The sequence below is a fragment of the Malus sylvestris genome, chromosome 17, assembly GCF_916048215.2.
Source record: "Malus sylvestris chromosome 17, drMalSylv7.2, whole genome shotgun sequence".
Taxonomy (NCBI): Eukaryota; Viridiplantae; Streptophyta; class Magnoliopsida; order Rosales; family Rosaceae; genus Malus; species Malus sylvestris.
This window is the reverse complement of record NC_062276.1, coordinates 1,654,774-1,682,651: the sequence shown is the minus strand read 5'-3', so window position 1 is coordinate 1,682,651 and position 27,878 is coordinate 1,654,774. Positions and strand designations below refer to the sequence as shown.

The 27,878-nt window shown below is 40.0% G+C and overlaps 2 protein-coding genes across 43 annotated transcripts; one reads left to right on the top strand and one right to left on the bottom strand.

The window, feature by feature from the left end:
* Window positions 1-52: 52 nt before the first annotated feature.
* Window positions 53-3,997, top strand: LOC126611395 (pescadillo homolog). Its single transcript, XM_050279672.1, has 13 exons — window positions 53-200; window positions 333-418; window positions 605-853; window positions 952-1,074; window positions 1,196-1,280; window positions 1,374-1,484; window positions 1,598-1,691; window positions 1,820-2,106; window positions 2,376-2,483; window positions 2,634-2,755; window positions 3,012-3,225; window positions 3,349-3,558; window positions 3,670-3,997. The coding sequence occupies exons 1-13, from the start codon at window positions 150-152 to the stop codon at window positions 3,745-3,747; spliced, it is 1,818 nt and encodes a 605-aa protein (XP_050135629.1). The 5' UTR covers window positions 53-149; the 3' UTR covers window positions 3,748-3,997.
* A 351-nt stretch (window positions 3,998-4,348) lies between these two features.
* LOC126611391 (uncharacterized) lies at window positions 4,349-27,544 on the bottom strand. Of its 42 annotated transcripts, XM_050279628.1 has the most exons (34): window positions 27,284-27,534; window positions 25,887-26,465; window positions 25,225-25,740; window positions 25,013-25,135; window positions 24,759-24,914; window positions 23,313-24,674; window positions 22,983-23,111; window positions 22,538-22,888; window positions 21,038-22,453; window positions 20,687-20,815; window positions 20,433-20,588; window positions 19,818-20,342; window positions 18,908-19,732; window positions 18,395-18,691; window positions 18,045-18,173; window positions 17,796-17,948; window positions 16,337-17,707; window positions 15,986-16,114; window positions 15,736-15,891; window positions 13,820-15,646; window positions 13,420-13,695; window positions 12,850-13,329; window positions 12,639-12,767; window positions 12,389-12,544; window positions 11,844-12,299; window positions 11,450-11,743; window positions 9,967-11,370; window positions 9,687-9,857; window positions 7,725-9,608; window positions 7,452-7,622; window positions 5,841-7,373; window positions 5,599-5,745; window positions 5,276-5,509; window positions 4,349-5,072 (listed from the first exon to the last, which is right to left on the bottom strand). In XM_050279628.1, exons 1-34 carry the CDS (start codon window positions 27,323-27,325, stop codon window positions 4,641-4,643), a joined length of 18,138 nt encoding a protein of 6,045 aa, XP_050135585.1. In that variant the 5' UTR covers window positions 27,326-27,534; the 3' UTR covers window positions 4,349-4,640. The 42 variants fall into 42 exon arrangements, with proteins under 42 accessions (XP_050135585.1, XP_050135584.1, XP_050135609.1 ...); XM_050279627.1 differs by having other exon boundaries at window positions 18,395-19,732; window positions 27,284-27,535; XM_050279652.1 differs by lacking the exon at window positions 7,452-7,622 and having other exon boundaries at window positions 5,841-6,571; window positions 8,792-9,608; window positions 18,395-19,732; window positions 27,284-27,541.
* Window positions 27,545-27,878: the final 334 nt, after the last annotated feature.

The following is a 27,878-nucleotide window of genomic DNA, read 5'->3' as shown; positions in this document are numbered from 1 at the left end:
CCGAGCTCGCCAACCCGACCCGTATGAAAGTCGGTTCGGCTTAAGTCTTAACCTAAACCTCCTTACGTTACAGTCTCTTCAGCCTCCGCGCGCACTCTTTCCTCCCTCTCTCCTCTCTCTCCAAGTCCCGCCCTCACCGCGCTGCCGCCATGGTCAAGCACCCTGCCGCCCCGGTGAAGCATAAGCATTACAGGCCTGCTGTAAGTTCGAATTCACCTCCTCCGTCTCCGATAAGCTCACCTATATATATATATATATCAAATTAAAATTTCCAATATTTAATTTCACCATTTTCTAACACTTTGCCGTTGATTTTCCCTCGTAATTTGCAGGGAAAGAAAAAGGAAGGAAATGCCGCGAGGTACGTCACCAGGTCACAAGCTGTCAAGCAGCTTCAAGTCAGCCTTCCCGTCTTCAGGTTTGCTTCTGGTATTCAACTTGTAGTTTCTGTATTTTCAAATTATATATGTAATTTATGAATATGTAGGGTTTAGGGTTTATGTATTATTCGGATTTATCGGTTGAATTATCATTACTGTTTTGTTGGGAAGGGAAAGTAAGCTGTGTGATGAATTAATCCATGGTCGTGATTTTGGAATTGTAGGAAATTGTGTATTCTAAAGGGTGTTTTCCCTCGGGAGCCGAAGAAAAAGGTGAAAGGAAATCACCATACTTATTATCACTTGAAGGATGTTTCTTTCATTCAGCATGAACCGCTACTCGAGCGGTTGAGAGAGATCAGGGCATACGAAAGGAAAGTAAAGAAAGCCGATGCGAAGAAGAACAAGGAGCGCGCTGCTCTTCTGAAAGAGAGAAGACCCACTTACAAATTAGATAGAATTATTTTGCAGAGGTTTGTTCATTTTTTCTTATTGTTAAAACGTTTGTTGCGTGTCTGTTATTGTGTGTAGAGCTTCTGACCGTTGTTCTTTGGTATGTTTGGAACTGCAGGTATCCGAAATTTGTTGACGCACTTAGAGATATAGACGACTGCCTCACAATGGTTCACCTCTTTGCAGCCTTACCTGCTATTGAGGATAGAATTGATGTGAAACGCATTCATAACTGTCGGAGGTAGATATTTGAATGTTTCCAAACAAAAGGCGTTCTGAAGTATGAAATGATGCTTGGATACTTCTAGCAGTTCATCATTTTGTGGAATCTTCCCTTAATATTGGTATTGCTTTCATACCAGGTTGAGTCATGAATGGCAAGCTTATATATCTCGGTCTCATAAATTGCGTAAAGTCTTTGTATCTGTTAAAGGCATATATTATCAGGTATGGTTATGTACTGTACACTGCTTATTCAAATCTTGAACTGGGAATTTTGTATTTTTTGGGTATGAATTCTTCCATTGTTTGTCCAAGCAGGCCGAAGTTAAGGGGCAAAAAGTCACATGGTTGACCCCTCACCCTTTGCAGCAAGTTTTGACTGATGATATCGACTTCAATATCATGCTTAACTTTTTGGAATTCTATGAGGTTATATTTTTTTGTATTTCAACTTTTTCTTTATCAATATCTGTGCTGTAAAATTTGGTTCATTCCAGCGAACCAATTACTTGAAATAAACTCTCGCTCTCCCTATGTTGCAGGCTCTTCTTGCCTTTGTGAACTGTCATTTATATCGTTCCATAGATGTGAAGTACCCACCCATTCTTGATTCTCGATTGGAAGCTTTAGCAGCAGGTAAGAATTTATACTAGTTGCTTATGATATTTTACAAGTTCCTTGCTTGTCATTTAGAGTTTTTAGCGCTCTTGAGCTGTGATTGTACTTTTGTGCATATCTTTTAAAGGATTTCCTCAACTTTTCAGAACTTTATGCACTTGCAAGATACCTCGATGCAAATTCTCGGTCCGCTGTATTGGATCCTCAAGCTTCTAGTTTGTCTGAATCTGGGAGTGGTGAGAACAAGAAGATTGAGACTTCGGTTGAAGAGTCTGAACTAAGACTTGCCCAACTTCAACATCAACTGCCTTCAAATGAACCAGGTGCATTAATGCACCTTGTTAAAGATGTTTCTAGCGAGGATGAAGAGGATAATGATACAAAGGAGTGTAAGCAACTCTTCAAGGATATGAAATTTTTCTTGAACCGTGAGGTGAGTCTAAAGTTTAAATTTCAACTTAGTAGATCTTTTTTTTCAAAAAAAGTTGCGGTAGTGGACTTTAACTTTACTTTAAAGGGCTTCCGTTTATGGTTGGGATAAATTACCGTTGGAGGTTACTCAATTTTATCTTTTAAAAAATAACCAAAGTGCAAAATCACATCATGATTGATATGGGATTATGAAGCAACGTTTGTTCGTATGGTTGATCGGCAATAGAATCGTGTTTGAGTTTATTATGTTAATCTTTTTTCTTTATTCAGGTTTACAGAGAGTCATTGCTTTTCGTCATTCCTGCTTTTGGTGGCACTGTTTCTTGGGAAGGTGATGGGGCTCCATTTGAGGAAGCTGATGACAGTATTACCCATCAGGTATGCCCTTGCCTTTTTTATTTTGTTTTTGATGGCTGAGTCTTTGGCTGTTCTGTGGTATCTCTCTTTCCTTTTCCCACAAGAAAAAAAAAAAGTAAAAACCGAAAAGAACTGATTATAAGGCTGACAACACTGTTTGTTCATTTGTAGATTGTTGACAGGCCAATGCATGGTCGTCAGACCCTTGCCAGGGAATACGTTCAACCACAATGGGTTTATGACTGTATAAATGCTCGGATCATTTTGCCTACTGGGGGTTATTTGGTGGGAAGGTAATATTAGGAGTCATTTTTCTTTGTCTTCCACGTATATAAGTCCGTGTGTTTTACTGTTTTGTTTAGTTAACCTCTCTGCCTTGGACCCTGATGAAATGACTAGTTATTATTTCATTTAGTATGTTCTACTGCATCCGCTAATATGTTTGTTTGTGCACAACTAGGTTACATGGATGAATACCTTCACTTACCCTTTCTTCTCATAATTTGATACTAAATGTTTCCGATTGTTAATTTGGGTGCTCTTTAACAGGGATCCTCCCCCACACTTGTCACCATTTGTTGACAATGAGGCAGAAGGTTATGTTCCGGATTATGCTGAGACCATAAAAAAATGGAAGTCTGCTGGTGAAGTCCTCCCCCTGCCAGGAGTGGGACAAGAAGATTTGGAAGATCCTCAGAATTTACTGGCTGAAGGTGTCATTGACCGAGCAAAAGCAAAAGAAGCCGTGGAGAGAAAGAAGAAGGTAAACAGGTTTTAAATAATGATGCTGAGATGTGTTATTTTTCTGCTATTAGATTTCATTATGTGCATAGAGACCTCATCGCTTGGTCTTGATTGATGCTAACTGAATTCTGATATGATACAGATGATGGCTCTTGAGAAGCAGTATCATGACGAATTGAATATGGAGCTTCAGGGCATCCAACATCCATCATCTACCTCGAATGTAGGTAATCAGAACTCTGCCAAGGACACCACCGAGGAGGTGGAAGAGTTTGATCCTGATACTGATCGTGACAATATGTCTAAAATGTTAATGTCCCGTAAGAAAAGGGGCGTGCTTGAAGCTATGGAGGTAAGTTTATTGATAATTTCCTGCTATTTTCGTGGATTTTCTGAAAACATGAGAAATTGCTTGTTGTACCTTGTTTCAAATCAATGATTCTTGGGTGCTTCGTTAATACAGAAAGGCAAAAAACGAAAGAAGGACCACGTCGATGTCATCAGGGAACGGAAGAGAAAACTTAAAGAATCCCAAAAGTAAAAGGAATGCTAAGGCAGTCAAGAAAACTGAGTCGTATGGTTTTGTTATTGACATGCTGTTTTCGGAGCACAAAAATCTGAAGAGAGTGTTGATGCGGCCATGGAAATTTTTGTGTTTAATTTTGTTGTTGACTTGAGTGACTTCTGTAATCTCTAGTTCACGCATCACATGGTTTACAAATGTTGTGAACTCACATGGGCGCGCATCTCGCAAGAACTTAAGGAAAAGAATCGAGTTAAATTTCTTGAAATGGGACGTGGGGGTTGACATCAACATTAGGGAGTTCAGAGATGCAGGGGATCTCTGGAAGAGTTATCTTTTCTATTTAACAGTGTACCCACCCTAGAAACGGCTTAGCCGGATGTAGGGTTCATTGGTTGGAAGAGCACCACATGTCACGTGGTGTCCAGTGTGCCTCCCGCTGCCCTTGAAAATCCTGAAGACTGAAAAAGTTGTTCTACTTAGCATTACTCGAAAAGATAATTTTACAAGCAAAAGTTTTCTCTTTTGAGTTAAAAGTATATCAGTTCATGAGTAGACAAGTAGAGGACTTTTTAATATGATTCTTACCATTTGTTTGTTCTACCGTGAAAATTGTGACTAAATATTGAAAATTTTCACTTTTCACTCAAAAAAACCGAAGTGATATACAATCGCCCTATACTGTACACAAACTACAAATTTACAGTCCTGCAAACATTTAGCTCGCTCTTTACAAATCAATGAATATGAACTTATTCAAGCTGCACAATCACACACTTCACACTCAAACCTCTACAATATCGTCGAAAACAATCGGAACTTGGAACAAGCTAGCACACCCACAACATTCGTTAAAGCTCCCAATTCTTCAACTGCTGGAACCCATCTGGATTCTTGCATTTTGTTTCGTTTCATTTTTCTGACTTTGTCTTTGAATGAGAAGACTTACCAGTGATGGCTTTCTTCACCTTGGAAATCGAATGCTTGATACCCGAAAGAATGTTGTTAGACTTCTTATGTGAAACCACCTTCACATTGACATCAGCATCCCTTGAGGCTTCTACCATGATGGGGGAATCGTATCCTGGCTCTCCATTTTTGTGTTCGTTTTCGCCTTTCTCTTCATCCGTTTTCACCTCTTCACAACTTTCGTGCTCTTCTTCTTCGTCTTCCTCAATTTGCTGTTCTTTGGAAGTCGTTGTTGCTTCTTTCTCCTCAGGCGAGTGCGTACCCATTTGTATTCTTTCTTTGATTTCCGGAGCAACGCATGTTTCATTGGTAGACTTGGAATCCTTTGCTTCAACCTCTTGTGAAGTTTCGGCAATTGGAGACTTCTTTGAGTCCTGCTTGTGAGATAAATAGTTAAGCTTCTAAGTTGATTTTTTTTTTTTCGTCAACCATGTAAAAGGATCTTTAGGAAGAAGATAAAAATTTCTGTTCGAAAGATAGAGGGATATTTGTTTCTTTAAAAATAATTAAGCAGAATTTTTGTGTGTAATAAGTGACTTGCATGGCAAGAAAGGAGTAGGGTTTTATGTAATCTGACCTTCTCCATTTGGGTTTCTGTGATGCTGCTCTTGGAGTTTATTTCATCATCTTGATTTTTAAGGCCAAATTCAAAAGCTGCCTCCTCAACTCTCTTCTCGTCTTCTGGAAAGCCGTCTTGTATTGTCTTATCCTCGATAAAACGTGGGTCATGCTCCTTGATAGTTAGGTCTTCAAATGTGAGCTGTCTTTCATACTTCTCACTGGGAATTCCCTTTTCATCTACCTCAGACAACTGGATTATAGATTAAAGATTCAAAGTTGTAAGTAATGAGACTTTATGTTAAAACGATAATTAGGAACGTTTGTTTTCTATTCACTGACCTCGTTCTGATGTTCATTTGTTCTGATCGTAGATGTTTCATCGGTCTGCTCTCCTTGTTTTTCAGCTTTTGCTTTGTTTTCATGATGGCTCTCTTCTCTGACAGAATCTGGCTCCGACTCTTCTGGAAGTTTCTCATCCTCCGTGATCTGTTAATTTACCCCTAGTTAATACTTCTGCTTCAACATATAGATAACTGCAGGAAGATAAATACATGACAAGTGAGTCCAATTGTATATATTACCTCTTCATTTGAACTTTCCCTTGGTACTTCTTGAGTAAGGTGAAGCTCAAAATCAGAAGCTTTGAGTTCCCTTGGCTCTTCCTTTGTCAAGCTTGTCTCTTTTGCCGTGCTTGTAGCTTTTGTGTTCTCATCATCTTGCATTTGCAAATTGCTCGCGTTTTCTTCTATATTCTTGTCAGAGAATGTAGTTCCATGCTCTTCTGAAGCTTTGATCTCCTTTTCCTCGGGAAGCAATACAGAAGATGGTATTTGAAGTTTCTCTGTTGATATTCCTTCGTGGAGTGTCTGATCAGAAATGGCCTCATCACTCGTAACAACAGCAGTGATTTGATAATCAGGTTCAGAGACTGTATCAAGAGTTTTCTTCATTTCTTCAGTTTCACGAGCATCCAGATTTTCTGGAGCCAATACAGAAACTTTGAGCTCCCCGGGCTCATCCTTTTGTAGCAGTGTCTCTTCTGCCAACGCTGCAGCAACTAAATCTCTAGCATTTTCATCAGCTGGCACTTCTGTTTCCTTGGCATACACTTCCTCTATGCTTTTCTCTTGGGTTGCAATTTCACGATCGTCTTGATAAGTTTTGAGCTCCTCTTCCTTGGGAAGCGAAGCATAAGATGCCTCAAGATGTGTTTGATCAGCAACAATTTCATCTTTCGGAACTGCATCAGTGCTTTGAGAATCGGATGTAGAGATTGTCTTAAAAGTTTCTTTGATTTCTTCTTCTGTATCACCTGCATCCAGCTTTTCCAGAGCCAACGTAGAAGCTTTGAGCTCTTCAGACTCTTCCTTTTGCAAAGGTGTCTTGTCTTCTGACCCCACAGCATATAAATCTCCCGCGTTTTCATCAGCTAGCACTTCCTTTTCATGCTCTTCTTCTATATTCTTGTCTTTGGTTGGAGTTTCATGCTCATGTTGAGAAGCTTCGATTTCCTTTGCCTCAGCAAGCAATGTAGAAGATGGGATTTTAACTTGGTCTTGTGATATCCCTTCATCAAGTGTCAGGCTAGTAACAATCTCATCTTTCGAAACTACATCAATGCTCCGAGAATCAGATTCAGGAACTATTTCAGAACCTTCTTTGCATTCTTCTTCAGTAGCATTAACAGCTAGCTTTTCCGGAGCCAATTCAGAAACCTCCGCTTGCCCTTCCGTTTGCAAGCTTGTCTCCTCTGTTGTCTTTTCAGCAAAAGAAGCTTTGTCCTCCAAGTCGCAAACCTCTTTCGTGTCTGCTACATCACTAATTTTGACTGGTACCTTCTCTTCTTCCGGTTCATATTTCTCTAAAGCATGTGCTAAATCTTCTTCTCCTTTTGATGTTACCTCTGCACTTGATTCGGTAACTGTGACTGCACCATTATTGTCATCGTCTTCAGTAACATCCTCCTCCTTTGAAGCTTTTGCTGAATCTTGACTGCTACCTTCTCCATACTTCACCGGTGAAGCATCAAAAATTTCTTCAGATGTTTCAGCAATCTGATTCGTTTCATATGTGGTGCTCTTACCTACTCCAGCAATCTCCGGCTCTTCAAGTATCTGTACAAAAAATAAGTTTATATTCGAAACAGACAAACAATAACTTCCCTAGAGACAAATTAAGCTATATAAGCTGACCTCTTCCTGTAAGTTTTCTGCCTCTTTGTCAATGTTTTGAGAGTTCTTAGGAGATTCTTCTAGAATTATATCTGGTGTACAAAGTGCGGCATTGCCTTCTGTAGTTTGTCCTTCACCGAAATCTCCGTCAGTGCTCTTTGGCTCATCCAGGACATGTTCTAGCAGTTGAGGCTTCAGAAAGAAACGGAAGAGTTAGAGAATACGAAATTAGCGTTTCTATTAATTGTGCATGGGTGTCACATGCTTATGGTCATCATGTTGTATAATGCATACCTCTTCAACTATCATGTTATTCTCGGGATGGTCTTCTGATTCGCGACTCTCATCTTCAACTCTCAATTTTGGTTCCGCTTCCTCAAGGCTTTGCACTTGAAAGCTTTCCTCCACGGCCTTAACTCCAGCCAGCTCAGTGTTGGATTCACCTTCATGGAGTGCCCAATAAGCAGTCGTCTCACTTTCACCTGCCTCATGCTCCTTTTCCTTGGGAAGTGAAGTATAAGATGCCCCATCGAGAGTTTGATCAGCAACAATATCATCTTTGGAAACTGTATCAATATTTTGAGAATCAGATTTAGAGATTGTTTCCAAAGTTTCTTTGATTTCTTCAGTTTCATCAGCATCTAGCTTCTCCGGAGCCAAATCACAAGCTTTAAACTCTCTAGGCTCTTCCTTTTGCAAGCATGTCTCTTCTTCAGAAGTTGCAGCAACAAATAAATCTCTAGTGTTTTCATCAGCTGGAACTTCATTTTTCTCTGTGCTCCCATCTTCTTTATTCTTGTCTTGGGTTGTAGTTTCATGCTCACGTTGAGAAATTTTTATCTCTTTTTCCTCGGGCACCAACGTAGAGGATGGTAATTGAAGTTGCTCATTTGATATACCTTCATGGAGTGTCTGATTAGCAGTCGTCTCATCTCCCGAAACAACTTCAGAGCTTTGAGAATCAGATTTAGACACCTTTTCAAAAGATTCTTTAATTTCTTCTTCTGTTTCACCAGCATCCAGATTTTCTGGAGCCAAATCAGAAACTTTGAGCTCCTCGGGCTCTTCCTTTTGAAGCAGTGTCTCTTCTGCCAACGTTGGTGCAACCAAATCTCTCCCACTTTCATCAGCTGGCACTTCTGTTTCCTTGGCATACTCTTCCTCTACACCTTTGTCTTGGGTTGTAGTTTCATGATCGTCTTGATAAGTTTTGAGCTCCTCTTCCTTGGGAAGCAAAGCATAAGATGCCTCAAGGTGTGTTTGATCAGCAACAATTTCATCTTTTGGAACTGCATCAGTGCTTTGAGAATCGGATTTAGAGATTGTCTTAAAAGTTTCTTCGATTTCTTCTTCTGTATCACCTGCATCCAGCTTTTCCAGAGCCAACGCAGAAGGTTTGAGCTCTTCGGACTCTTCCTTTGGCAAGGGTGTCTCGTCTTCTGACCTCACAGCAGATAAATCTCCTGCGTTTTCATCAGCTGGCATTTCCTGTTCATGCTCTTCTTCTATATTCTTGTCATTGGTTGGAGTTTCATGCTCATGTTGAGAAGCTTCAATCTCCTTTGCCTCAGTAAGCAATGTAGAAGATGGGATTTCAACTTGCTCTTGTGATATCCCTTCGTCGAGTGTCTGACTAGTAGCGATCTCATCTTTCAAAATTACATCAATGCTCCTAGAATCAGATTCACGAACTATTTCAGAACCTTCTTTGAATTCTTCTTCAGTAGCTTCAACATCTAGCTTTTCCGGAGCCAATTCAGAAACCTCCGCATGCCCTTCTGTTTGCAAGCTTGTCTCTTCTGTTGTCTTTTCGGCAAAAGAAGATTTATCCTCCACGTCGCAAACCTCTTTTGCATCTGCTACGTCACTAATTTTGACAGGTACCTTCTCTTCTTCAGGTTCATATTTCTCCAAAGGCTGTGCTGAATCTTCTTCCCCTTTTGATGTTACCTCTGCATTTGATTCAGTAACTGTGACTGCATCATTATTGTCATCGTCTTCAGTAACATCCTCCTCCTTTGAAGCTTTTGCTGAATCTTGACTGCTACCTTCTCCCGGCTGTCCTTCTTCATACTTCACTGGTGAAGCATCAAAAAATTCTTCAGGTGTTTCAGCGATCTGATTCGTTTCATATGTGGTGCTCTCACCTACTCCAGCGATCTCTGGCTCTTTAAGTATCTGTACAAAAAATAAGTTTATAATCGAAACAGGCAAACAATAATTCCCCTAGAGACAAAGTAGGCTTTATAAGCTGACCTCTTCCTGTGAGTTTTCTGTCTCTTTGTCACAGTCTTGAGAGTGCTTAGCAGTTCCTTCTTCAATTATTTCTGGTGCACAAATTGCAGCACTGCGTTTTGTGGTTTGTCCTTCACTGGAATCTCCGTCAGTGCTCTTTGGCTCATCCAGGACCTGTTGTAGCAGTTGAGGCTTCGCAAAGAAAAGGAAGAGTTAGAGAATACGAAATTAGAGTTTCTATATAACGGTGCATGGTGTCACATGCTTATGGTCATCATATTGTATATTGTATATTGCATACCTCTTCAACTATCATGTTGTTATTTTCAGGATGGTCTTCTGATTCGCGACTCTCATCTTCAACTCTCAATTTTGGTTCTGCTTCCTCAAGGCTTTGCACTTGAAAGCTTTCCTCCACGGCCTTATCTCCCACCAGCTCTGTCTGGTAAGCAGTGGTCTCATCTCCCGAAACAACTTCAGTGCTTTGAGAATCAGATTTAGACACCTTTTCAAAAGATTTTTTTATTTCTTCTTTCGTTTCACCAGCATCCAGATTTTCTGGAGCCAATTCAGAAACTTTGAGCTCCCCGGGCTCTTCCTTCAGCAGTGTCTCTTCTGCCAATGTTGCAGCAACCAAATCGCTCCCATTTTCATCAGCTGGCACTTCTGTTTTCTTGGCATACTCTTCCTCTATAAATCTGTCTTGGGTTGTAGTTTCACGATCTTCTTGATAAGTTTTGAGCTCCTCTTCCATGGGAAGCAAAGCATAAGATGCCTCAAGGTGTGTTTGGTCAGCAACAATTTCATCTTTTGAAACTGCATCAATGCTTTGAGAATCGGATTTAGAGATTGTCTTAAGAGTTTCTTTGATTCCTTCTTCTGTATCACCGGCATCCAGCTTTTCCAGAGCCAACTCAGAAGCTTTGAGCTCTTTGGACTCTTCCTTTTGCAAGGGTGTCTCATCTTCTGACCTCTCAGCAGATAAATCTCTTGCATTTTCATCAGCTGGCATTTCCTTTTCATGCTCTTCTTCTATATTCTTGTCTTTGGTTGGAGTTTCATGCTCATGTTGAGAAGCTTCGATCTCCTTTGCCTCAGTAAGCAATGTAGAAGATGGGATTTCAACTTGCTCTTGTGATATCCCTTCATCGAGTGTCTGACTAGTAACAATCTCATCTTTCGAAACTACATCAATGCTCCTAGAATCAGATTCAGGAACTACTTCAGAACTTTCTTTGAATTCTTCTTCAGTAGCTTCAACATCTAGCTTTTCCAGAGCCAATTCAGAAACCTCCGCATGCCCTTCCGTTTGCAAGCTTGTCTCTCCTGATGTCTTTTCGGCGAAAGAAGCTTTGTCCTCCAAATCGCAAACCTCTTTCGCATCTGCTACATCACTAATTTTGACCCGTACCTTATCTTCTTCTGGTTCAGATTTCTCCAAAGCCTGCGCTGACTCTTCTTCCCCTTTTGATGTAACCTCTGCACTTGATTCAGTAACTGTGACTGCACCATTATTGTCATCGTCTTCAGTAACATCCTCATCCTTTGAAGCTTTTGCTGAATCTTGACTGCTACCTTCTCCCGGCTGTCCTTCTTCATACTTCACTGGTGCAGCACCAGAAATTTCTTCAGATGATTCAGCGATCTGATTTGTTTCATATGTGGTGCTCTCACCTACTCCAGCAATCTCTGTCTCTTTAAGTATCTGTACAAAAAAATAAGTTTATATTCAAAATTGACAAACAATAATTTCCCTAGAGACAAAGTAAGCTTTATAAGCTGACCTCTCCTTTGAACTTCACTGTATCCTGTTTGTTATCACCGAACTTTTTGCTTCCATCTTCCAGGATAAACTCTTGTGACGGGTCATCAGTATTGCATGCTTTCACGCTCTCGATACTACTTCCCTCTTCCATTAAGTTTTCTGTCTCTTTGTCACTGTCTTGAGAGTTCTTAGCAGTTTCTTCTTGAATTCTTTCTGGTGTACAAATTGCAGCATTGCCTTCTGTGGTTTGTCCTTCACTGAAATCTCGGCCAGTGCTCTTTGGCTTATCCAGGACCTGTTCTGGCAGTTGAGGCTTCACAAAGAAAAGGACGAGTTAGAAAATACGAAATTAGCGTTTCTATATGATTGTGCATGGATCAATGATTATGGTCATCATATTGTATTTTGCATACCTCTTCAACTATCATGCTGTTATTCTCGGGATGGTCTTCTGATTCACGACTCTCATCTTCAACTCTCAATTTTGGTTCTGCTTCCTCAAGGCTTTGCACTTGAAAGCTTTCCTCCGCGGCCTTATCTCCCGACAGCTCAGTGTTGTATTCGCCTTCATCTGCTACTGTTTGAATCTGGTTCTCTGAAAACTCTTCTGAGTCAACATTTTCCAAGGCGGCTCCATCTGTTAAGATGGTTGCTAGACCCTTCTCTTCATGATCAATTTCAATATCTTTGACCTGCTCTTTGGTTTCTGCTTCGGCTCCCTTCAAGTCTGTGTGGGTTTCTTCCTCTGAAGTAGGAGCATACAGATCCTCCTTTGGCTCTATACTGTCCTCTAACGTTTCAAATTTTGTTTCGTGTGCCGTATTTGCTACCTCAACCGGCTCTTTACATTCCACATTCGCTTCGTTTTCCTAGTATAAATGTGTAAATCGACAATTGTAAAGTTATGATATAATCGAACAATCTAATGAACTGATTTCTATATTGTATGCAAGCTGACCTCTTCTTTCAGACTCAAAACATAGTTTTCTTCTTGCTTTGAGCTTTCAATACTTGTGTCTTCTCCTATCAGCGAAGAAGAGAGTTCTCGACTGGCCTGTTCATCTGTGTTCTTTCCAACGATATCTGTACTCGAATCAGCTGCCTCAGATGACACCTAAATGGTAAAAAAAAAAGTGTTTCGTAAGTGAAGAAGACCAAATATATGGATCATGTAATTCAGTACACTTGTTTTTTGTGTTCAAGTAAACCTGATATTCGTTCAAATTTTCTTCAGTTGTTTCTTTATCATTGAACTCTTGAGTGTTGTCCGCATCTGGATGAATTTCCCGGCTTGCATGTTCTCCCGTTTCTTGTTCCGTACTTGCAATCTCAAACACCTATATCAGAGATGAAAGGATTATAAACCGTGATATAAGTTCCAAAACATAACATGTCATAAATTGTTTATGCTAATCTTACCTCCTCTACTTCAGTTTCATTTTCCTTCGTATCATTCACGGGTGTTGTCTCTTCTTCTTTCTTTTCTTCATCCAAGGATTCTTGTATGTTCTGAATTTTTATTTCCTCTTTTGTGCAGGTAACTACTTCAGCATTTTCGCTCGATGATTCTGTCTTACTTTCTTCAGGCATCAGGTCGAGCAACTTTTCATGCCCCTCGACTGGTTCATATTCCTGCACGGCCTGTGGTAAACCTTCTTCACCATTTACGCCTGCACTTGTTTCTATAACCATGACTGCACCATTATCGCCATTGCCCACTTCAGCCACTTTGGTAGAAAATGTGTCCTCATTGCTACCCTCCTCCTTCGAAACTGGACTGCTACTTTCTCCTTGCTCGCCTTCTTCACATGTCACCGGTGAAGTAACAATCTCTTCAGACCTTTCAGTCTCACATGTGATGCTCTCATCCACTCCGTCAGCTTGTGACCTTTTAAGAATCTGCACAAAATACAACCTTATTATACATATAGACATACAGATTAAAAAATGAGAATTCCCGTAGAGACAAAGTGTGCCTTATAAGCTGACCTCTCCTCCGGACTTCACCGCATCCTTTTCGTCATCTTTGAACGTTTCACTTTCATCTTCTGGAATGTGCTCCGGTGAGAGATCATCACCATTGCCTTCTTTTAAGCTCTCTATACAGCTTCCCTCTTCCTTTAAATTTTTATTCTCAGTTTCGATTTCTTGGGATTTGTTAACTGTATCCTCTCCAATTGATTCTTGTGTAAAACATGCGACATTGCCTTCTACAATTTCTTCTGTGTTGAAATCTCTGCCTGTGATCTTTGACTCATCAAAGACCTGCAAACATTGAAGTTTCGTAAAGAATAAGGAGAGATGGAGAAAATATGTTATTGACTGTTTGTCTATAATTCGGTGTGTTTGTGTCACAGGCATACATTCATTCATATTTTATATTGCGTACCTCTTCAACTATCGTGCTAGTCTTTTCAGGTTGAGCTTCTGATTTGCAACTCTCCTCTTCGACTCCCACTTTCGGTTCTGCTTCTTCAAGAATTTGCACTCCAGGGGTGTCATTCAAAACTACATTTCCATGTGCTATCTTCTCTTCACCTTCAGCTGCTGCTGTTGGATTCTCCTCGTCCGAGAACTCTTTTGTGTTGGAATTTTCCTCTGCTTGCAGTTGCACATAAGCATCATCAATGTCCAAGGCCGTTTCATCTTTTGAGATGGTTTCCAGAACCTTCTCTTCAGAAGCAATATCATTTTTGACCTGTTCATCGGATTTTGCTTCGGCTTCCCTCAAACGTGTTTCACCTTCCCCTTCTGCTGTTGGAATCTGCTCCTTCAGGTTCTCATTTGATTCAAAACTTTCCTCTGCTTGTACCTCAATATCTTTGGCGTCCAAGGATGTTTCATCTGTTAAGATGTTTTCTAGACCCTTCTCTTCCGGGGCAATATCACTGCATTTTATATGCTCCTTGGTTTCTGCTTCGGCTTCCTTCAAGAACATTTCATCCTCCGTTGGGATTTTCTCCTTGAAGTCCTCTTTTGATTCAAAACTTCCCTCTGCTTGTACACCAATATCTTCCACGTCCAACGTTGCCTCATCTGTTGAGATGGTTGCTAGACTCTTCTCTTCAGGAGAAATATCGGTATTGTATATATGCTCCTTGCTTTCTGCTTCAGCTTCATTCAAGAATGTTCCACGCTCATGTGATGCACTTGGAATCTTCTCTTCCACATTCTCTTTTGATTTGGAAACTTCATCAGATTTTACATCAATATCTTCCACGTCCAAAGATGTTTCATCCATTACAATGTTTGCAAGACCCTTCTCTTCAGGAACAATATCAGTATATTTGAACTGCTCCGTATTTATTGCTTCGGCTTCTTTCAAGCTTGTTTCATGTTCATCTGCTGTTGATGGAATCTTACTCTCCAAGTTCTTGCTCGTGTTGAAAGTTTCATCCGCTTGTAAACCAATATCTTCAATGTTCAAAGCCTTTTCATCTGTTAAGATGGTTGCTAGACCCTTGTCTTCAGGAGTAATATCACTATATTTTATCTGCTCCTTGTTATCTGCTTCGGCTTCCTTCAAGAATGTTTCATCTTCATCAGCTGCGATTGGATTTTTCTCCTCAGACTTCTCTTTTGATTCGAAACTTTCCTCTGCTTTTACACCAATATCTTCTGCTTCCAAGGGTGTCTCATCTGTTAAGATGGTTGCTAGACCCTTCTCTTCAGGAGCAATATCAGCATATGTGACCTGTTCCTTATCTTCTGCTTCGGCTTCTTTCAAGCTTGTTTCACCTGCATGTGCTATTGGCTGAATCTGATAATCTATGTTCTCTTCTGAATTGACAGTTTTCTCTGCTTGTGCATCAACATCTTCATGAGCAATATCAACATTTTTTATCTGCTCCTTGTTTTCTGCTTCGGCTTCTTTCGACATTATTTCACCTTCAACTGCTGCTATAGGAAATTGTTCCTCCAAGTTCTCTTCTGACTCAAGATTCTCCTTTAATTGTACATCAATATCTTCAACTTCCGAGGCCGTTTCATCTGCTGAGATGGTTGCTTGACCCTTCTCTTCAGGAGCAGTATCAATGTTTTTGTCCTGCTTTTCGATCTCTGTTTCAGATTCCTTCAAAGCTGTTACATGACTCAGTTCTCCGGACAGAGATTCAGAATTGCCAACTGTGTTGCCATCTTTCTCCTGAATATTTTTCTCAATCTCTGCCTCATATTCCTCATTGGGCTCGTTACATGTTGCATGCGCTTCCTTTTCCTGTTGTCAATATGAGTTGTAAATTTCAATTTGCAAGATAATACTATGGTGTATTTTAATCTAAAATTTGATATCGAATGCTAGATTACCTCTTCTTCTAGAAGTGTAGTGTAGGTTTCTTCTTCCATTGGGATTTCGTTAGTTGCTTCTTCTACTACCAGCGGAGAAGAGAGTTCCTGAATGGCATGTTCCTCTAAGTTCTTTTCCTCTGCACTTGTACTCAAATCAGCTGCCTCAGTACATTCCTAACATTAGAAGGGAAAAAAAACATAGGTTATGTACTGGGAGACGAAGAAAAAGGATAGCACTTGTAGGCTTTATGTTTGTGTCCAGGTAAACCTGATATTCCGCGGAGTTGTCTTCATTTGTTTCTTTATCAATGGAATCTCGAGGGGGTTCTGGGACAGTATGAATGTCGTGTACCACATGTTCTCCAGTTTCTTGCTCCGTACTGGTAGTCTCAAGCACCTACATTAGAGATGAAACAGTCATAATATATAAGGAGAAAATAGATTTTAGAAATCGTTTGTACCATATTCAAATAAACCATCTTATTTTCGCATATTCATAGCTATCAGAGAGACGCTATGAATCCTGCATTTGGGTCAATAACTAAACCGTATAGTGAGACTACTAGCCAGATGATAAGCCAGAAAGAAAAACTGATAAAAAAATTTATTCCAATCTTACCTCCTCCCTTTCAGTGTCATCTTTTGTGTTTGTAATTTCAGTCACTTCTTCTTTTTCTTTGTCTGAGGATTCTTGTGAATTCAAAGTTTCCTCATCAATCTGCTCCTTGTTTTCTGCTTCGGCTTCCTTCAAGACTTTTTCACCTTCATCTGCTGCTGTTGGAATATGCTCCTCCACGTTCTCTTTTGATTTGAGAGTTTCCTCTGCTTGTACACCGATATCTTCAACATCCAAGGGTGTCTCAGTTGTTGAGATGGTTGCCATCTCTTCAGGAACAATATCAATACTTTTGACCTGCTCCTTAATTTCTGCTTCAGCTTCTCCCAAGCCTGTTTCTCGTTCACCTGATGTTGTTGGAATCGGGTTCTCCAAATTCTCTAGTGTAATAAAATTTTCATCTGCTTGTACTTCAATATGTTCATGAGAAATATAAGTACTTTTTTCACCTTCATTTGCTGTTGTTGGAATCTGCTCCTCCACATTCTCTTTTGATTCAGCACAGTCCTTAGTTTTTACCTCAATATCCTCGACGTCTAAGGGTGTTTCATCTGTTAAGATGGTTGCTAGACCCTTCTCTTCAGGAGCAATATCAGCATGTATGACCTGCTCCTTATATTCTGCTTCGGCTGCTTTCAAGCTTGTTTCACATTCCCCTGCTGGAATCTGCTTATCCAAGTTCTCTTCAGAACTATCGATTTCATCTCCGTGTCCATCAATATCTGCATGAGGAATATCAGCATTTTTAATATCATCCTTGCTTTCTGCTTCAGCTTCCTTCGGGAATGTTTCACCTTCATCTGCTGCTGTTGGAACATTCTCCTCCAAGTCCTCATTTGATTCGACATTTTTCTCTGCTTGCACATTGGTATCTTCCACGTCGAAGGATTTTTCATTTGTTAAGATGGTTTCCAGAACCTTCTCTTCAGCAGCAACATCACTATTGTTTATCTGCTCCTCATTTTCTGCCTCAGCTTCCTTCGAGAATGTTTCAACCTTGTCTGCTGCTGTTGGAATATGCTCCTCCAAATTCTCTTTTGATTCACATTTTTCCTCTGCTTGTACACCAATATCTTCAACTTCCGAGGCCGCTTTACCTTTCAAGATGGTTGCTTGACCCTTCTCTTCCGGAGCAGTATCAATGTTTTCTTTCAAGATGGTTGCTTGACCCTTCTCTTCAGCAGCAGTATCAATATTTTTGTCCTGCCTTTCAATCTCTGTTTCAGATTCATGCGAGGCTGTTACATGACTCAGTTCTCCAGACAGAGATTCAGAATTGCTAACTGTGTTGCCATCTTTCTCCTGAATATTTTTCTCAATCTCTGCCTCATATTTCTCAGTCGGCTCGTTACATGTTGCATGCCCTTCCTTTTTCTGTTGTGGATATGAACTGTAAATTTGAATTTGCAAGATAATACTATAATGTAATAATCTAAAATTTTGATATCCTATGCTAGATTACCTCTTCTTCTAGAAGCGTGGCGTAGGTTTCTTCTTCCTTCGGGATTTCATTAGTTTCTTCTTCTACCACCAGCGGAGAGAGTTCCTGAATGTCATGTTCCTCTAAGTTCTTTTCCTCTGCAGTTGTACTCAAATCAGCTGCATCAGTACATGCCTAACATTGGAAGGAAAAAAACACAAAGGTTATGCACTGGGAGACGAAGAAAAAGGATAACTCTTTTGTAGGCTTTATGTTTGTGTCCAGGTAAACCTGATATCCCGCGGAGTTCTCTTCATTTGTTTCTTTATCAAAGGAATCTCGAGGGGTTTCCACGACAGTATGAATTTCGTGTACCACATGTTCTCCAGTTTCTTGTTCCGTGCAGGTAGTCTCAAGCACCTACATTAAAGATGAAACCGTCGTAATATGTAGGAGAGAATAGATTTTACAAATCGTTTGTGCCATTTTAAATAAAACTTTGTTTTTTCGCATGTTCATATCTATCAGTGATACGTTATGAATCCTGCATTTCGGTCAATAACTAAACCGCGTTAAGGAAACTACTTGTCGGATGATAAGACCGAAAGAAAAATTCATGAAAAGGTTTATTCCAATCTTACCTCCTCCCTTGCTGTGTCATCTTCTAGTGTGTTAGTAGTTTCAGTCACTTCTTGTTTTCCTTTGTCTGAAGATTCTTGTGAATTCAAATTTTCCTCGTCGATCAGCTCCTTGTTTTCTGCTTTGGATTCCTTCAAGAATTTTCCACCTTCATCTGGTGCTGTTGGAATCTGCTCCTCCATGTTCTCTTTTGATTTGAGGCTTTCCTCTGCTTGTACACCGATAACTTCAACATCCGAGGGTGTCTCAGCTGTTGAGATGGTTGCCATCTCTTCAGGAACAATATCAATACTTTTGACCTGCTCCTTAATTTCTGCTTCAGCTTCTCCCAAGCCTGTTTCTCGTTCACCTGATGTTAGAATCGGCTTCTCCAAATTCTCTAGTGTAATAAATTCATCTGCTTGTACTTCAATATCTTCAGGAGAAATATAAGTACTTTTTTCGCCTTCATCTGCTGTTGTTGGAATCTGCTCCTCCACATTCTCTTTTGATTCAACACAGTCCTCAGTTTTTACCTCAATATCCTCGACATCTAAGGGTGTTTCATCTGTTAAGACGGTTGCTAGACCCTTCTCCTCAGGAACAATATCAGCACTTTTAATCTCATCCTTGCTTTCTGCTTCAGTACTTTTAATCTCATCCTTGCTTTCTGCTTCAGCTTCCTGCAGGGATGTTTCGCCTTCATCCGCTGCTGTTGGAATAGTCTCCTCCAAGTTCTCATTTGATTCGACATTTTTCTCTGCTTCCACATTGGTATCTTCCACGTCGAAGGTTCTTTCATTTGTTAAGATGGTTTCCAAAACCTTCTCTTCAGCAGCAACATCACCATTGTTTATCTGCTCCTCATTTTCTGCCTCGGCTTCCTTTGAGAATGTTTCAACCTTGTCTGCTGCTGTTGGAATATGCTCCTCCAACTTCTCTTTTGATTCACAATTTTCCTCTGCTTGTACACCAATATCTTCAACTTCCGAGGCCATTTCATCTTTTAAGACGGTTGCTTGAACCTTCTCTTCCGGAGCAGTATCAATGTTTTCTTTCTGCTCCTCCTTTTCTGTTTCAGCTTCCTTCAAACCTGTTACATGACTCACTTCACCTGACGCAGAGTCAGAATTGCTGACAGCCGGGCCATTTTTCTCCTGAACATTTTTCTCAGTCCCCGTCTCAGATACCTCAGCGAGTGTGGAAATATTTTCAACAAATGTTTTGTTGCTTTCTCCTGAAATTGGAGCATTGACGTCCTTATTTGGCTCTGTTATGTCCTCTGTGGTTTCAGATCGTGTTTCATGTGTCATACTCGCTACCTCAGCAGGCTCATTACATTCTGTATCTTCTTCCTTTTTCTGCAGGGGGATATCAATTCTTGATTGGAATATGTAATACAATGGACTATAATGTAAAAATCGAAAATTCTGATATCATGCTAACCTCTTCTTTTAGAATCAAGACAGCGGTTTCTTTCAAGCTTGTTTCACCTTCATGTGCTATTGGCAGAATCTGCTTATCTATGTTCTCTTCTGAGTTGACAGTTTTCTCCGCTTGTGCATCAACATCTTCATGAGCAATTTCAACATTTTTTATCTGCTCCTGGTTTTTTGCTTCAGCTTCTTTCAAGATTATTTCACCTTCATCTGCTGCTGTTGGAAATTGTTCCTCCAAGTTCTCTTCCGACTCAAGGTTCTCCTTTAATTGTACATCAATATCCTCAACTTCCGAGGCTGTTTCATCTGCTGAGATGGTTGCTTGACCCTTCTCTTCAGGAGCAGTATCAATGTTCCTGTCCTGCCTTTCGATCTCTGTTTCACATTCCTTCAAGGCTGTTACATGACTCAGTTCTCCAGACAGAGATTCAGAATTGCTAACTGTGTTGCCATCTTTCTCCTGAATATTAATCTCAATCTCTGCCTCATATTCCTCATTGGGCTTGTTACATGTTGCATGCCCTTCCTTTTCCTGTTGTCGATATGAGTTGTAAATTTCAATTTGCAAGATAATACTATAGTGTATTTTAATCTAAAAATTTGATATTGAATGCTAGATTACCTCTTCTTCTAGAAGCGTGGCGTAGGTTTCTTCTTCTTTCGGGATTTCTTTAGTTGCTTCTTCTACTACCAGTGGAGAAGAGAGTTCCCGAATGGCATGTTCCTCTAAGTTCTTTTCCTCTGCACTTGTACTCAAATCAGCTGCCTCAGTACATGCCTAACATTGGAAGGGAAAAAAAAAACAAAGGTTATGTACTGGGAGACGAAGAAAAAGGATCACACTTTTGTAGGCCTTATGTTTGTGTCCAGGTAAACCTGATATTCCGCGGAGTTGTCTTCATTTGTTTCTTTATCAATGGAGTCTCGAGGGGGTTCTGGGACAGTATGAATTTCGTGTACCACATGTTCTCCAGTTTCTTGCTCCGTACTGGTAGTCTCAAGCACCTACATTAGAGATGAAACCATCATAATATATAAGGAGAAAATAGATTTTAGAAATCGTTCTTACCATTTTAAAATAAAACATAGTTTCTTCGCATGTTCATATGCATCTGTGATACGTTATGAATCTTGCATCTTAATCAATAACAAAACCGTGTAGGGAGACTACTTGTCAGATGGTAAGCCAGAGAGAAAAACTCATAAAAAAATTTATTCCGATCTTACCTCCTCCCTTTCAGTGTCATCTTCTATTGTGTTTGTAATTTCAGTCACTTGTTCTTGTGAATTCAAATTTTCCTCGTCGATCAGCTCCTTGTTTTCTGCTTTGGATTCCTTCAAGAATCTTTCATCTTCATCTGCTGCTGTTGGAATCTGCTCCTCCACGTTCTCTTTTGATTTGAGGCTTTCCTCTGCTTGTACACCGATAACTTCAACATCCGAGGGTGTCTCAGCTGTTGAGATGGTTGCCATCTCTTCAGGAACAATATCAATACTTTTGACCTGCTCCTTAATTTCTGCTTCAGCTTCTCCCAAGCCTGTTTCTCGTTCACCTGATGTTGTTAGAATTGGCTTCTCCAAATTCTCTAGTGTAATAAAATTTTCATCTGCTTGTACTTCAATATCTTCAGGAGAAATATAAGTACTTTTTCCGCCTTCATCTACTGTTGTTGGAATCTGCTCCTCCACATTCTCTTTTGATTCGACACAGTCAGTTTTTACCTCAATATCCTCGACATCTAAGGGTGTTTCGTCTGTTAAGACGGTTGCTAGACCCTCCTCTTCAGGAACAATATCAGCATGTTTGACCTGCTCCTTATATTCTGCTTCGGCTGCTTTCAAGCTTATTTCACGTTCGCCTGCTGGGATCTGCTTATCCAAGTTCTCTTCAGAATTATCAATTTCATCTCCATGTCCATCAGTATCTGCATGAGCAATATCAGTACTTTTAATCTCATCCTTGCCTTCTGCTTCAGCTTCCTGCAGGGATGTTTCGCCTTCATCCGCTGCTGTTGGAATAGTCTCCTCCAAGTTCTCATTTGATTCGACATTTTTCTCTGCTTGCACATTGGTATCTTCCACGTCGAAGGTTCTTTCATTTGTTAAGATGGTTTCCGAAACCTTCTCTTCAGCAGCAACATCACCATTGTTTATCTGCTCCTCATTTTCTGCCTCGGCTTCCTTTGAGAATGTTTCAACCTTGTCTGCTGCTGTTGGAATATGCTCCTCCAACTTCTCTTTTGATTCACAATTTTCCTCTGCTTGTACACCAATATCTTCAACTTCCGAGGCCATTTCATCTTTTACGATGGTTGCTTGACCCTTCTCTTCCGGAGCAGTATCCATGTTTTCTTTCTGCTCCTCCTTTTCTGTTTCAGCTTCCTTCAAACCTGTTACATGACTCACTTCACCCGACGCAGAGTCAGAATTGCTGACAGCCAGGCCATTTTTCTCAGTCTCCGTCTCAGATACCTCAGCGAGAGTGGAAATATTTTCAACAAATGTTTTGTTGCTTTCTCCTGAAATTGGAGCATTGAGGTCCTTATTTGGCTCTGTTATGTCCTCTGTGGTTTCAGATCGTGTTTCATGTGTCATACTCGCTACCTCAGAAGGCTCGTTACATTCTGTATCTTCTTCCTTTTTCTGCAGGGGATATCAATTCTTGATTGGAATATGTAATGCAATAGACTATAATGAAAAAATCGAAAATTCTTATATCATGCTAACCTCTTCAACATTTTTTATCTGCTCCTGGTTTTCTGCTTTGGCATCTTTGGAGATTATTTCACCTTCATCTGCTGCTATCAGAAATTGTTCCTCCAAGTTCTCTTCTGACTCAAGATTCTCCTTTAATTGTACATCAATATCCTCAACTTCCGAGGCCATTTCATCTGCTGAGATGGTTGCTTGACCCTTTTCTTCAGGTGCAGTATCAATGTTTTTGTCCTGCCTTTCAACTTCCGGGATTTCTTTAGTTGCTTCTTCTACTACCAGTGGAGAAGAGAGTTCCCGAATGGCATGTTCCTCTAAGTTCTTTTCCTCTGCACTTGTACTCACATCAGCTACCTCAGTACATGCCTAACATTGGAAGGGAAAAAAAACATAGGTTATGTACTGGGAGACGAAGAAAAAGGACAGCACTTGTAGGCTTTATGTTTGTGTCCAGGTAAACCTGATATTCCGCGGAGTTGTCTTCATTTGTTTCTTTATCAATGGAATCTCGAGGAGGTTCTGGGACTCTATGAATTTCGTGTACCACATGTTCTCCAGTTTCTTGCTCCGTGCTGGTAGTCTCAAGCACCTACATTAGAGATGAAACCGTCATAATATATAAGGAGAAAATAGATTTTAGAAATCGTTTGTACCATATTAAAATAAACCATCGTATTTTCGCATATTCATATCTATCAGTGATACGTTATGAATCCTGCATATCGGTCAATAACTAAACAGATGATAAGCCAGAGAGAAAAACTCATAAAAAAGTTTATTCCGATCTTACCTCCTCCCTTTCAGTGTCATCTTTTGTGTTTGTAATTTCAGTCACTTCTTCTTTTTCTTTGTCTGAGGATTCTTGTGAATTCAAAGTTTCCTCGTCAATCTGCTCCTTGTTTTCTGCTTCGGCTTCCTTCAAGAATTTTTCACCTTCATCTGCTGCTGTTGGAATATGCTCCTCCACGTTCTCTTTTGATTTGAGAGTTTCCTCTGCTTGTACACCGATATCTTCAACGTCCAAGGGTGTCTCAGTTGTTGAGATGGTTGCCATCTCTTCAGGAACAATATCAATACTTTTGACCTGCTCCTTAATTTCTGCTTCAGCTTCTCCCAAGCCTGTTTCTCGTTCACCTGATGTTGTTCGAATCGGCTTCTCCAAATTCTCTAGTGTAATAAAATTTTCATCTTCTTGTACTTCACTATCTTCAGGAGAAATATAAGTACTTTTTTCGCCTTCATCTGCTGTTGTAATCTGCTCCTCCACTTTCTCTTTTGATTCGACACAGTCCTTGGGTGTTTCATCCGTTAAGATGGTTGCTAGACCCTTCTCTTCAGGAGCAATATCAGCATGAAGGTCCTGCTCCTTATATTCTGCTTCGGCTGCTTTCAAGCTTGTTTCACATTCCCCTGCTGGAATCTGCTTATCCAAGTTCTCTTCAGAACTATCGATTTCATCTCCGTCTCCATCAATATCTGGATGAGCAATATCGTCATTTTTAATCTCATCCTTGCTTTCTGCTTCAGCTTCCTTCGAAAATGTTTCACCTTCATCTGCTGCTCTTGGAATATTCTCCTCCAAGTTCTCATTTGATTCGACATTTTTCTCTGCTTGCACATTGGTATCTTCCACGTCGAAGGATTTTTCATTTTTCTCTGCTTGCACATCGGCTTCCTTCGAGAATGCTTCACCCTCATCTGCTGCTGTTGGAATATGCTCCTCCAAATTCTCTTTTGATTCACAATTTTCCTCTGCTTGTACACCAATATCTTCAACTTCCAAGGCCGTTTCATCTTTTAAGATGGTTGCTTGACCCTTCTCTTCTGGAGCAGTATCGATGTTTTCTTTCTGCTCCTCCTTTTCTGTTTCAGCTTCCTTCAAACCTGTTACATGACTCACTTCACCCGATGCAGAGTCAGAATTGCCAACCGCCAGGCCATCTTTCTCCTGAATATTTTTCTCTGTCTCCGTCTCAGATACCTCAGCGAGGGTGGAAATATTTTCAACAAATGTTTTGTTGCTTTCTTCTGAAATTGGAGCACTGAGTCCCTTATTTGGCTCTGTTGTGTCCTCTGTGGTTTCAGATTGTGTTTCATGTGTCAAACTCGCTACCTCAGCGGGCTCGTTACATTCTGCATCTTCTTCCTTATTCTGCAGGGGTTACCAATTCTTGATTGGAATATGTAATACAACAGACTATAATGTGAAAATCGAAAATTCTGATATCATGCTAACCTCTTCTTTTAGAATCAAGACACCGGTTTCTTCTTCCTTTGGGATTTCCTTAGCTGTTTCTTCTACTGCCAACGGAGAAGAGAGTTCCAGAATGGCTTGTTCCTCTAAGTTCTTTTCCTCTGTATATGTACTCAAATCGGCTGCCTCAACACATGCCTAAAATTGAAAAAAAGAAAAAACGAAAGGTCATATACTTGGAGACGAAGAAATAGGATAGCACTTTTGGTAGGGTTTATGTTTGTGTTCAAGTAAACCTGAGACTCTGTGGAGGTTTCTTCATTTGTTTCTTTATCAACGAAATCTTGAGTGGATTCCGTATGAATTTCCCCAACAAAGTGTTCTCCAGTTTCTTGTTTTGTACCGGAAGTCTCAAGCACCTACATTAGCGACGAAACCATCATAAACTGAGATGGCAGATCATAAACCAGAAATAAAAACTCATGAAAAGCGTTAATTCCAATCTTACCTCCTCCCTTGCATTGTCATCTTCTAAATTACTTGTGTTTTCAGTCGCTTCTTTCTTTTCTTCGTCCAAGGATTCTTGCGTGTGCTGAATTGTTGTTTCCTCTTTTTTGCAGGTACTCTCTTCTGCATTTTCCCGGGATGTTTCTGTCTTAGTTTCCTCAGGCAACACATCCCGCGAATGTTGAAGCTCCTCTCCTGAATCACATTTCTGCAATGTCTGTGGTGAACTTTCATCATCATTTGGTGTTACTTTTGCGCTCGTTTCTTTAATCGTGACTGCACTAGTATACTCATCATCTTCAGCCACTTTGGCGCTAAATGTATCTACATCTTTGTCATCCTTAGTTACGTTGGTGCCATCTCCCTGATCACCTTCGTCACCTTTCACCGTTGAAACATTAAGAACTTCTTCAGATGTTTCAACAATTTCATTTGGCTCCGATATGGTGCTCTCACCTACTTCAGCAATCTCTGACTCCGTAACAATTCGCATCAAGATACTTGCCACTGGGAGATTCTGCAACATCAATAGAACACGAACTGAGTCTTTTGATAAAAAGGTTTTGAGATATATTTTCAATTGAATTATGCAACCAAGAAACTCAAAAAATTTCCACACTTTCTAGTTCAAATGAAAAGGGTTCAAGCAAGTATATTATTAACCTGTTCATCGGGAGTTTCATCTCCAATGGTGTCATAACTAGTATTTGCTTCCTCTACCTTCCCCTCTTCCTTGCAGCTTTGTTCTACAACTTGTCTCTCATCTTCAGCAGTGGTGATTGTTTTTGAACTTTCTCTCAAAGTTGCTGCTTTGTCCTCCTCAGAATTTAACTTCGTTCTAGCAACCTCATAGATGACAGGCTGAATGTTCTCATATAAGTTGGTCTCGCTTTCTCCTTCGTGATCTGTTGAACTCGTTTTGCTGTGCTCTACAGCAGAACATCCTTCACTATCTTCCTCCACCACCACTGAAGCCTCTCCTATATCCAGTGCCCCACCTTTTCTCCAAGCATCTTCCTCTTGTTTGTCAACCTTTGAATCTAAGAGTGTTTCTAAAGGATTTCCGCACTCTGAGATTCCGTTCTTGCTTTCAACGTGCGTAATTTCACCCTCTACAAAGCATTTCACCGGTTCAGGACGTTGATCCTCCTCGCCTTCCGATTTTTTCAATTGTACTGGGGAAAATTGGTTGACAGTTATGTCAAACTTCCCCGTTGTCAGATGTCCGCCTTCCCCTTCCGTCTGCATTACAAAGGAAACATTACATTTTTCAAATTTTCATAACTAGGAGTAGGAGGCAAAACAAAAGAAACATAGTCACACTGCATGCAAAGCTTCAAAATTTTCATTACTCCTATACTTTTCGTGTTTATTTTACGAAGAAGCTGTTGCAAGAGATCATTCATTGCTCAGCGAAAGGAGAGATTTTAACTGTCGTACAACGAACAATAGCAATCTAAGCATGGAATTCGAAACTAGAATCCCCTCATTTCTCTGTTCTTTATACACACACCAATGTTTTTTTTCTTTATTTTTCGTCGCGCAGAATGTACCGTTCAGAGTTCATTCTTCCACAACACATTAACGGAGCGTTCTTTCAGAACAAATATCTTCACTTAGCATAGTTGTCTGTTTCTTTTCTTTCATTACATCAGGCCATCCTGAATTTAATACTATGAAATCAAACATACTACGAGAAAATCCGAGTTTATAAGCTATTTCTAAGATTCGATACGGTTTGATCTTTAATTATCAATCCAAACAAGCTTTAAGCATGACCATACTAGTTTACGTTGAATTTTTCTCGTATCTACGTTGCTATCTGGATTTCTTGCTCAAAAAACAAACTGCTGAAACTAGTAACACATGATCTTGCCTAGTTATTATTTACTTAATACCGTAGATTACAGCGGATCAATCTTTCGATTACGTGATTAAACTACTAAAAACCATCTTATAAGATAAGGTTATATCCTACATACGTACAAAGATCGATCATAATTTTACAAGAAGAAAAAGAACAGTAAGCAATTTGATTGAGAGTGATGAAGAAACCGTACCGTGGCGGATACTGATTCCGGAACCTCAGCTTCCGTTGCCATCAGTGTTCAGATTCTGGATTCTGAGTCGCATGAAGAAACCTTGTTCTGATCAAAACTTACAAAATCTGAGTACTTCAAAAGCAAGCTTAAAAGTCTGCAGCTTAAAGTTGAATCTGTCGATGTGGGATTTAAAGTTGAAAGTTTGATCATTAGATATCTGTACTAATCACTTGATTGTTATATTGGAAAAAGCAGCCAAAGAAGTGACAAAATTGCAACTTTTTTCTTCATATATTATGAATGTGTTGTATTGGTCTGAGTTGGCCACTATGGCAATGGTCCTACTGATTGATTGATCTCCCACATGGCCATGTAAGTAACACTAATGCAGCTTTATAGAAGCTGGGGAAATTCAATTAGGATCAATAATTCTTAGGTTATTAAGATTTTTTATTTTTTATTTTTTATTGTAAAAATGACCAGCTAGTTGCGAAGTCACGGTAGTTTACTTTTTTTGGGGGTCGAAAAGACTCACAGAGACATTTTAGCATTTTTTTTGCCACAGTCGTATGATTCATCAATGTCAGAAATCCAACATAAGGCAAGCTATCTA

What these genes read in the sequence shown, in the direction of transcription:
- LOC126611391 (XM_050279627.1), bottom strand. Translation starts at nt 27,325, where the DNA reads ATGGCAACGGAAGCTGAGGTTCCGGAATCAGTATCCGCCACG. An exon ending in ACAACTCCGCGGAATATCAG is followed by an intron (nt 22,889 to 22,982) that starts GTTTACCTGGAC and finishes TTCCAATGTTAG; the next exon opens with GCATGTACTGAGGTAGCTGA. An exon ending in AGAACTCCGCGGGATATCAG is followed by an intron (nt 17,949 to 18,044) that starts GTTTACCTGGAC and finishes TTCCAATGTTAG; the next exon opens with GCATGTACTGATGCAGCTGA.
- LOC126611395 (XM_050279672.1), top strand. Translation starts at nt 150, where the DNA reads ATGGTCAAGCACCCTGCCGCCCCGGTGAAGCATAAGCATTACAGGCCT. An exon ending in GTCAGCCTTCCCGTCTTCAG is followed by an intron (nt 419 to 604) that starts GTTTGCTTCTGG and finishes TTGGAATTGTAG; the next exon opens with GAAATTGTGTATTCTAAAGG. An exon ending in TTAAAGGCATATATTATCAG is followed by an intron (nt 1,281 to 1,373) that starts GTATGGTTATGT and finishes TTGTCCAAGCAG; the next exon opens with GCCGAAGTTAAGGGGCAAAA.